The sequence below is a fragment of the Mauremys reevesii genome, linkage group 11, assembly GCF_016161935.1.
Source record: "Mauremys reevesii isolate NIE-2019 linkage group 11, ASM1616193v1, whole genome shotgun sequence".
Classification (NCBI taxonomy): Eukaryota; Metazoa; Chordata; order Testudines; family Geoemydidae; genus Mauremys; species Mauremys reevesii.
In genome coordinates this window covers 42,496,155-42,507,562 of record NC_052633.1, presented here as the reverse complement: position 1 = coordinate 42,507,562, position 11,408 = coordinate 42,496,155, and the positions used below count along the sequence as shown (strand labels likewise).

At 38.6% G+C, this 11,408-nt stretch overlaps 1 protein-coding gene across 4 annotated transcripts in view; it reads right to left on the bottom strand.

Moving 5' to 3' along the window:
* The window catches only part of LOC120374778 (sodium channel protein type 1 subunit alpha), a 166,835-nt gene that overhangs the window by 91,543 nt on the left and 63,884 nt on the right, over positions 1 to 11,408 (bottom strand). For all 4 annotated transcript variants that reach the window (XM_039494995.1, XM_039494994.1, XM_039494997.1 and 1 more), the window contains exons 3-4: positions 7,457 to 7,575; positions 735 to 824 (exon numbers count right to left, since the gene is read on the bottom strand). In XM_039494995.1, coding sequence (XP_039350929.1) covers positions 735 to 824; positions 7,457 to 7,575 — 209 coding nt within the window. The remainder of the gene's footprint in view (positions 1 to 734; positions 825 to 7,456; positions 7,576 to 11,408) is intronic.

Sequence of the window (11,408 nt, the reverse complement as noted above, 5' to 3'; positions counted from 1 at the left end):
GAATAAAGTAATTAAACAATGTCTATTAAAATACACTACACCATTATAAGTATCCTTATATTCTAGTACGTTATTTGTGACATACTTTTGACTTGCCAAGGGTGACTAGAGTGTATAAGTAGGTGCTCTTTTTTAGCAATTGTATAAATCTAAAGAAATAAAATAATAGATTTTTACAACAAAACTCTATAATAGATGAAATTATAACTAAGGCCCACTTGGTCTATTATTGTTGTCCAACAACACTGTAAGATCAAGTTATTTTATATTGTCAGGGTCACTAACTTCTAAAACCTCTAATATTAACACTGTACAATAGCATGTGCTTAAAGTCCCATTTCACTACTTATGTGCTTTCCTGAGTTGGCGTCTATAACTAGGTGGCTATTGTTTTACTACTAATGCAGTAGTATAATCAAATCAACAGTATTGTCCAGAAGGCATAAAAACACTCTCAAGATGCTACGTCATGAAGATGAGGAAAAATCTTCATGTAGAGTCAAAGAGCAATACTATCTATGAACATTTGCCTCACCTTTTTCTGTACTCAATTTTTTCTTTCTAAGAGAGGAAGATTTAAACCACAATAAATAGTTTTCTTTAGAGAAAAAAAACCAGTAGTAGTGTCACATAGTGACTGCTGTCAATGTCCTTCACTGCAAATAAAATAATGGTTCCTAGAAAAATTTATTTCAGATATATGGATATATTTAAAGAATATAGGTTTAACTTACTCTACATTCTTTGTCCATTCCGGAGGGTTATTCATGGTCATAAACACACAGTTGGTCAAAATAGTGCACATAATAAGCATGCTGAACAATGTACGTTACAGTCAAGGAACATACAACAGCAAATTGCAATAGCACATTAATAACACATTTTAATTTCAACCAAATTCTGACACATACAAAAATCGCATTGATTTAAATGACAATTCCAGATATATTTTAATACAGTATAAACCCAGCAGTTTTTTCATTAGTAAATTAAACTTTATTAGCACTAAATTCACTTATGGTGTAAGCAGAAGCAACTCATTTTTTTAACAGTGTCCCTATCCAGTGCTTCGTGCACACTAAAAACAGTAACAAATCGTAACAATATTAAGCAATGAAATCTCCTCATCCCAACAGCTTGTTGACAGTAATAAATAGCAACTTCCTCCCCATCCCATTTGAATCCACTGGAATCTTCTCTAACAATTCAATAGCTTGAGTGAAAAGACAGGTCTAGGTTCTCTTGGACCAAGGGAGGAAGCAAGTTCCAAAGCTGAGGATTCCTCATTTTACCTGCAGCTCCTTTGTGGTGAAATCAGGAGGCTGTCAGCTTGTGCATCTCCCCTGATCTGAACTGTCATGGTATTACATGAGCATAAAGATAGTGTCTCTAAGGGACCTAGAACCCTGGATAACTGTAGCAAGACTCACATCTAAAGGAAAAGGTCTCAACAGTCTCACTGAGCACAAATAAAAACGGTATTTAGTTATTGCTGCTACTAGTAGCAGCTGGGGATACAACAACACATCAGGTAGAAAATCTATGTAACAAATGGTCAGGTAGAAAATCTACGTAACAAATGGTGAATAAACTCTATTTCTTTACTCCACCAAATAAGCCAAAATAGCCAATGTCTAGTATTCCATTTACTCCCACAATCAAATAAGCATTATCACAGCACTGTCATCCACTTGATGAAGACATTGTACCCTATGTTTCCTCACCAACTCTCCTAGAATTTGATTTTGAACTAGGGGAGGGCAGCAGAATGTAAGCTGAACCCTGACAGAGAAAGAGCACGTCAGGGAAGATGAGCTCCTGTGGAACCACAACAGAAAGAGAGATCACCCCACTGGGGCAGATGAGCAAATGCCCAATATTATTCTCTGTGACCTCTCAGACAGACAACCATCAGCAGCCAGTAAGAAAGAACTGTCATGGAAATATGTCTTGTTCTACCCACTCTATAGTTCAATACCATCTCATGGTCAATGGTAAGGAAAGCCACTGAATGAATGAATCAGCATGACAACCTGATTCTCATCCCAGTTGTCAATCAGAACAACTAGTGTAGCATCCCTACTACAGTAAGGCCTACAACTCAAACTGATTGGGGTTAAGGAAACCTGAGTATGCTACATGACTGCAGCTGCCTCACTACAACAAGCTCAGCAATGTTACAAAAAGAGAAGATTTGACTGAGGCAACAAGTGTTTGCAGAATTACTGATTCTATGTAGTGTTGTAAGTTTTTCACTTCCATTGATACTAAACATTCAGCATATTTATCCAAGTGTTTAACAATAAGTGAAACACTAAAATAACCAACAAACAGGAAAGTGATGTAAAATAGCCACATGATGGCACCATAAGCTACAAAATGCTAGACTTTGTGCAAAACTTACTCTGGAAAATGTTTTATCTCTATTCATCTTTTATAAAAGATATGTTCCTACAAAACAGTTCATCAAAGGAGCTAATGTAGGGTGACCAGACATCCAATATTATTGGGATCATCCTGATATTAGGGGCTTTGTCTTATATAAGCAACAAAGAATCCTGTGGCACCTTATAGACTAACAGACGTTCTGCAGCATGAGCTTTCGTGGGTGAATACCCACTTCTTCAGATGCAAGACATATATAGACATATAAGACATATAAGACATGTCTTATATAGGCAACTGTATCCTCTAGCTGCCCCCCTCTCCGCCTTAAAAAAGTGTCCCTATTTTTTGCCATCTGGTCACCCTAAGCTAATGATAGATATATCCGTTTGTAAGTAAAAAAAAACACTTTACAGATACATTTGTATCCAAAAAGCCCAAATATGATTTGAAATTTAAAATTAAATTACATGCTAATTTTTTTTGCTTTTGAACACATTTTTAGGCTCTGAACACAGACTAAACTTCAGTCTGTAGTTGCAAAGGAGAATATGAAAAGTACTATCTTAATGCACTAGACTGATGTGTACATTGGTATTGCTGTTAGTAGTTCCTGACCATTTTCCCTGAAGTGATCAAAATCAGTAAAGAATGACCATTCCTTTCAGAGTAAACATTCAAGGCATGCATAGGAACTTAGCTGCCCAGCTCCCACTAACATCAGTGAGTCGCAATGTTATTGACTGGCTTACTTTATTAATTTTGAAGGTCATATTATCAAACAAGCTCAGCATAGCATAACTGTTATTCTGTGACTCAGAATATCAAATGTAGCTACCATTGGAATATCCCTCACACACACTGTTCAGACAGATGCCAGGAATTCCAGTTAACATGCTCAGGAAACCCCTTTGATGTCTTTTTGTGGAGGTAGTCTCTTTGGTAGTCTCAAAGGGCTTGTCAATGCTAGACTTCAGGCTCCAACGTATCAATATATTTAAAACATAGTATGGGGCAGATAATTAAGTGTACAATACTATTAATGCTAAGTATACATTCCTTTTTATGTATAGAATAAAATATTCTATTTTAGCAATATTTAGGAACCTCATTCAAATCAATTGAATACTTAATTTCTATTTTCATCAGATCAGTGATGCTAAACTGGTTTTAAAAGAAATAAAATGGTCAGGATGGCACTACTATATTTAGATAGTTAGAGATAGGCTATATGAACTTAGTGATCACAATAAAAAATAAAAAAAAACTACATTAAAAGAATGTGAAGGTTGCAAAGTCAGGCACTCAAAAATTAGATAATGCCAGAGCCAAGGTTGCTTGTGCAACTCCTTTGGTGCACGGGACAGACTGTGCTCTGGGTATGAAGGAGGACTTTGCAGTGAATGAGGCTGTTGTCGGTAAGATCACATACCTTACAATTTATGCAACAAAGGAGGAAGAGGCTCTGATTCATTCCCAGAGCACACTCCACGGGATGATCTCTTGACTGAAGAAGCTGAATAGCATGCTACAGAATTGGTGTCTATCTTTGCTTCAGCCACAGAGTTTCTATGTGATTCTCAGCAAGTCATATAAACCAGAAATTTCATAGGTAGCACTATGTGTTTCATATTTTCTGGGTACCTAACATGAGACACCTAGGGGCTGATTTGCAGAAGTGCTAAGTATTCATAATTGCAACTGAAGTCAATGGTAACCCCACTCTGAACGAAAGTGCCATAAAATGCTCGGTATTCTGAAAAAAAAACCTAGGCATTAGGCTTCTCAAACTGGGCAATCAAAACTGACACCTTTGATGATTCTAAATTTAATCTTTGTGCCTCAATTCCCCACGTGTAAAATGGGGATAACAATACCACCACTCACAAGGGTGTTGTCAGATGAAATTCAATAATATTTGTAAAGAACTAAGGTGCTACACAATGAGAGCACTACAGAAAAAACCCTTAGGAAGAAATTAGTAATTCTGTATTCACTGCAGGGCTTGGTTGGCACTAAATAGCGCATGCAGGCATAAACTCAGCGATGCAGATAAAAAATATTGAAGAGCTACCCATTCAGTGAGCACCATTTATCCTGAGCACTGAATGAAAAAATAGCTTGTGATCATGTAATTAAAGACTATACCATAATGTATATACACACAAGGGGGTCTAATTAAGGTTGTACAGACATTTCCTAAATTGAGTGTTTGCCTTGCAACCTCAGAAATGTTCTTTAAATGCAGTGTGCGTGTGTGACATATGGATGGATTTATCAATTCCACCATATATGATGGATTCCACCATGTGGAACCATACTGCCCTGCACATGAGACATCAGTAGGGTTGGGCTCTTTAGATCCATATAGCACGGCTTTCTACCACTTGTGCTCAGAGATTAACTGGCAGCAAAGGCTGTTATATTCTATGTGGACCTGTCATTAGAGGGGGATGGACACACACTTTGCCAATAGTTTCCCAGCTATTTTCTCACATCAAAGGAATGCTGAGACTGAGGACTCCTGGGTTCAGTTTCAGGATCTGTAGAGGAGTGTTTCTAGTGGTTACAGATTTTTCTGCTCCTGACCCTTCCCATCCTCTCCCTGTCCTCTTCTGCACCAATGACTGCTCCCCAGCTCCTACTACTGCCACCTCCCCTGCTATTATCCTACCAGATCCCATCAGTCCACTCCTGCCCCTATGCCCCTCTGCTCCTATTCCCCCATCACAGCACCTGCCTCTATCCCCTCACTATTCTCATTCCTTCTGCTCCTGCCTGTCTCCCTCTCTTCTGCTTTTTCCTACACACCTCCTCCCATCTTCTGGATCCTTTTTCAGCTGTTCCCCCTCCCTTCCAGGCTTCTGCCCCTGCTCCTCTGCCCTGCATCTCTTCCTCTCCCCTCCATCCCAGTTCCTCACCTCTCAAGCATTAAAATTAATCAGCTTCCTCCTTCTTCCTCCTAACTGGGTCCCAGGAGAGGGAGCAGCGAGAGCATAGGAGACAGAGCCCCTCTGCTCTCAGTTCCTGTGCCTGGTGCCACAGCAGCCACCAGCAGTGGAGAGGATTAATTTCAGGAAAAGTCCTGGAGTCCCAGAGTGGAGCATGCTCAGTCATTCGGTGTGGATGGCACATGCACTATCTGGTCACGTGTAGAGCCATATGGGGATGGCCCATGTTCAGTGAAGACAATCTTCAGAGAATTTAGCTTTCAATCTCTACCAAATATTGACTGAGTATGTGCAAACTGTGACTTTTCAGAGACTTATAACTTGGCCAAATTTGAGCAGTTTTTCATAGGGACAGCAAATGGCACATTCCTGATGCAAAGGCCAGCTCACAGCCAAGTTTCATGACCCTCTCCAAACCATGGCGGTGCTAGACGTTCTCAATGCAACAGTTGTAAGATTTTTTCCCAAAATGGATGAAACAACATATTTTTTCCCAAACCTCATTCTTAGAAATGGGTAATCCATTTGAAATTTTCCAAAAATATTCACCCTGAGGCAGACACATGGCATGGAAATTTTCAGCCTGAACAGTTTAAGTCTGGTAAAGTTATAAACAACTGAAAACAGAGTCTTATAATGAAAAGTATCAAACAACATTAGCTACATGCATCACTACCTGTGCTGCTTTTAATATGTTGCATAAGTGAGCCCAGAGAACCTACTATCTACTCCTTATGGCTCAGATAAAGTAACCCTACCAGTGAGTCATACCAGTAGTTGTCGCCTCTGTATATATTTAAAGGCATAAGTGACATAAGCAGACCATAAAAGAAATAATCCAATCCAGCACAAGGAGATCTCCACCTAACGGAGGTAAATTACATGCTCTCAAGAGGCCAGGTACTGTATGTAATAAAAATATCAGAATTTTATATACAAGCCTACTTCCTTTTTGGTTGTTGTGCATAACAGTTACTCTTTGCACACAGGTATATAAAATATATGTGATCTGAAATTATTTCTGTGATTATAGGTTTAGGAGAAACCTAATTCTAGGTTTAGGAGAAACCCCCTCCCATTAATCATCCCCTATCATCTTCCCAACATTGGCCAACAATATTGCAATGAACATCGAATCACAGATTTATACAAATAGGGGCTTGTTTACATGGCAGCACGGTCTGGACTATGGGAGTGAGAATTTTAGAGCATGCTAACATGCTTCACTCTAACTGCTCTGTGTAGACCCTGTTGGCATGAACTAAAAGGTATTTAGTTTGCATTGAAGGAGTCTCAGACCACATTAATGAGAACTATACGGGGCAGTTAGAGCACAACATGTTAGTGTGATCTACAATTCACATCTCCATACACTGCAATGTGCTGCGGTGTAGACAAGCCCTATGAAACACTACAAAATATTTTGTTAAATGAAGCACTATAAGCCTGATCCAGCACCCATTAAGGTTCCCATTGACTTCTATGTAAATTGGATCAGGTGCTTAAACCCCAATCCTGCAAATGCTTAAGCAGGTGTGAAACTTTGTTCACGCAAATAATCCCATTGAGTTTGCTACTCATGTGTGTAAAGTGGCACACACAGCTCAAGTGTTTGCAGAACTGAGGGCTTATTCAGAATTTGGAGACAAGGTTTATTTTTGGCAACTTTAAAAAAATAAAAGTTCTTTGTGTACTAGTAATTCACTCTACAGAAGAAGGTCAGTAACATATACTGCACTTGAATGTCAAAATTATACAGGAGCCATCCTGTTGTAAAAATGCTATAGATTTTAATAATTAAATTAACAGGATTCCAGAGAAATTACTCTAAAAACCTACAGAATCAAGATTATGCTATCCCTTTTAAAGGTTTTTTGAATTATTCCATAGATTTTTATTGAAGGAATATAATTATCTTTGAAATTCCAAGGATAATTTAAAAAAACTATAGGAAGGTTGTAATTTTCTATTAAATTCTACAGAACTTTGCTATAAAATTTATATTGTAAAATAAAATTTGAAAAAACCTGCAAGGATTTTATTTTTTATAATGAAACAAACAATTGTGCAATGTTATTTTTAAAGAGAAACATTTTGAACCAACCACTTGAAAAGGATATGAATGTACCAAAATTTTAATAGCTATTTTTCTAAGAGGATTGAAAGGAGTTAAAATGTACAGGGCAGAGGTGGCACTGAATCGGAAGATTGCCTTCCCTCTATTCAATACTATAAAAGTCTGAAAAAAGAAAGAAAGAGCAGTTTAAAGGTTTGCATTCTGCATTAACTTTTTTAAATCAATTTTTTTTTAAATAATAGACAAAGTCTTACATTACATTTCTACAGATAATTCAGAGAAAATCATATTTCTACATCCTTATTTTGGAAAGAAAACATATTCCCATGACTTACCTGCTATATAGGATAACATTTTCTGTAAGGATCTTAAAAAAAATAGGGGTTTCATTAAATACACATTTACACACTTTTCTCTGTCACCTGTACATAAAGTAAGGTGCAGAAGTGGTGAATTAAAAAATTACTGACTATTTTATAGCCTGATTATAACTAAATGTTTCCTTTTCCCCTAAATACCAGAATCCTTCTCTCTTCATTGCCTCACCACAGCGCGCACACACACACACCAAATCATGGGCCAGATAATAGGAGCGGACTTTTTACTTGAAAATCTCTGCAAAGGATCCATCATTGACATTAACACCAACTGTTTGACTCAAGGGGAGAAGTGGTGGTTGTTACCTGTGGAAAGCTGCCCCAAACCTAGAAGATCCGCTGCTGTGGCTCTGGCCCCTGGCAATACACCTCACCCTACTCTGGTTCCTGAGTGGTGCCCTCTATTGGAGCTGCACCCATCCTGCCTGCTTCTCTTGGCCCACCCCTACTCCATGTCTCCCACTCTATGTGGGCCCAAAGCCATACGTGCCTGGGAAAGGCATGTACCACCGAGGCATCTGATCCCCGCTTCTGCAAGGAGAAAAGGAGACTGTGTGTGGAGAACCCTTTCAGATATGGAGCTAAGGACAATGGGGAACAACCTTACAGTTCCAGTAATAGATTTCAGATATTGATGGTCTTCAAACAGCAGCAACAGATGGTATAGGCATGGATGAAAATTTTTGAAATAGCCAAAGAGGAACACATTTATTTGGCACAAGGTTTTAAAGCCTGAGTTAAGAGATTACCGGAAACATTTATAATCCATAAATATATTGAGGGGTGGTTTCTAATGTCTTTGCTAAACAGCAAAAAAGCACTTACTATGGACTCACGACCTCCAGATTGTCATGTATCCAAATGATGTCCCTGTGTGCTAGATTCTGTATTTGTAGTTATGAGCTAGCTGACATATACGTAAATATATATTTAAATCACACACTCTGCTGACTTTGCATGTAAGGAGAATACACCACCCGCATTTAGTTAACTCAAATCCTCTTTTGAATCTTTCTGAATCTTTGAACACAGGCATATTACTGATACTGTAAAAAATAACACTATCTTGCCAAAGCTACAATTTTGAGTGGAAGCTGCTGGTACTCCTCAAGTGCATGTATTGTTCCACTTTTTGAAGACATGTAATCTGGGAGGAATACTAGGAGTGCTAACCACTAGGCAACCTAACCCACCAAGAACTCTATTAAGGTAGTCTTAACTCTTTGTTAACTGTTTTGTCAGTTTATATCAGACTGTGATATTATGTCAACCCTCAAAACAATGTTTTCTGCTAAGTTTAAAATGCTGTTCCAACTTGCAGAATGGCTCTGTAAGTAGGAAAAATTATCTGTGCTTAGCTGAAAATTTCCTTTCTTTGTTAAGTGAAGTTCATAGGTCTGCTATAATGGGTACATCCATCTGCTTGCAGTTTGGGGGCAGAATTAGATCAGCAGCTGGCAGCAGTGGAATCTCCCACTCCTTGAAGTGCCTTACAACTGAAATAACTCCCACAGCCAGGATAATTTTAATCTACTTTCCTAATTACAGATTGTGTTAAATATACTTTGAGGAAAAAGCATAATAATGTCTCTTACTTCAGTGTGTGGTAAATTCCATCTAATGACAACAAACCTCAACAATTTCCATCTCTCTTCTGGATGATGCATTTGTTTCCTGGGTGGGCCAGATCTGTAGACCTTATTACTCTAAGAAGGGAAATTTTCAGGTAAGGATGAATAAATTATCCCATTTTCCTTCGTGCTAAGGTCCAGAGATTTGCTACAATGGAATTTTCATACCAGTATGCCTCCAAAGCAGGAAGCAGGATCAGCCTGTAAATGTGGACAACCAAAACAAGGTACATAAATATCACTTCCATCTTCCCAAACTTCTGCCAAAAGAAAGGAAAGAGTGTTGGCTAAGCCTGGATGAACAAGATGCAGAATTCTGTGAATTTCTATATTGATGGTCATGTGGTGTCTAACAAATTTTAATATAGGATACTAGACTACTTTGCCCTGAGATTCTCTGTGTTCCTAAACACTGGACTTTGATGCTTAACCAAAGGAGGAATATTTCTTGAATATATTTGGAGAAAGACTGCTATGACAGTTGTAAGAACTACCTCTCTGAATTAACAGTACAATAGTGGATTTCATTAGAGAAAGCTCCCAACTTCAAATAAACCCTCCCCCTCATCTGATTGGTGATAGTAGCCCTCAGAAGACCTAATCATGGACAGGTATAACAATACCTCTGCAGGGTGTTCAACCTGGGTAGTGGTGTGAAGAACAGAATAAGGTTCTAATATTGTTCTCTGTGACCTTGTGGGTTTGGAATACGATCAAGACTGTAACAAAGCATTTAAGATGGGGATTTGTACAATGCTTCCTTTTCTTGAACATGTTGAAAACATTGGACTACAGAGACCTGACCCTTTTTTGACCATAAAAAAGCCATTCTGGAGGAATGGTTTAACATGGTAGTTGAACTATGGACTTTGCAGTAACCAATGGAACGAGTTCTAGTTGGTGGCTTCTCTTTTGGGGCCCATATGCAATAATCACTTCATCCAAATATTCATTTTAATCTGGTCTGGTCCCACGTGGAGGGTTGATTTTGCAATAGCAGATCTCCTCAGTGAGACAGATATCTGAAGATGCTTAGGCAAGGCTGAAAGCCATAGTCTCTTCAGTTAGAAATGCATAAACAATATCACTGCTTCTCTCTCATTCCTATCTTACGTATTATTGTGTGGAAAAGGTGGGAAGTCATATAGTAGAGCCCTTGCCCAACTTTGTTAGATATTCACCACCATGCATCCCAGATCCTGACACAGAGGCCACAGGGCACTTTATTTACTGTTTCCAGATGCAAAAAGGTCAATCACCAGCCCAACAAATTGATTTACAAGTAAGATATTTCTGTATGTAGTGGCCATTCTGCTAATCCAAATTCTGCTGTGTAAATCTTGGTATACCTCTCCTCCTTGATGGACAGAGACAGCAAACTTTTCTCCACCCAGGACAAGATAATTTCTCTCTGGAGTAGGGCTTACCATGCTCTCCCTAGTGATTATGAAAATGCTATCAAGATATGTTGATTGTCGAACGGGTCTGTTTTCCATGGAAGGAGCAGTTCTCTTAGACCTCAACGAATCACTGTATTCCAGTGGTTTGATGCTGTGCTCTCTCTTTCTGGTACCCGTTTCCTGAATTGTGTCAGAAAGATCCCTTCAAAATTAAATTCTGATTCTCTGCATTCACCAGTTGTGGGAGCAGAGATTATACAATTAGAGATAGATCTCTGCCAACAGATGAGATAGGGTAAGATACAGAGGGCATCCCTGGAATTACTAAATCATATGAACTTTGGATCCTTGAAGCTCTGTATGTGATCAGAACTCCCAATAGGCTCTAATAAGAATTGGATTTTTGTTTTTGTGACATCACAGCCATCTTCATCTCAAGTTAACATTCTTCTGAAATAAGACCTTGTGCCTAATAATATGATTCCTCAGCCCAGATCTGTGACTGATTTCTCTAGCACCGTGCATCTGTGTTTGTCCTGAATCCAAGATACGCCAGGAACTACATCACTCTGTGTGTTTCCTTCATT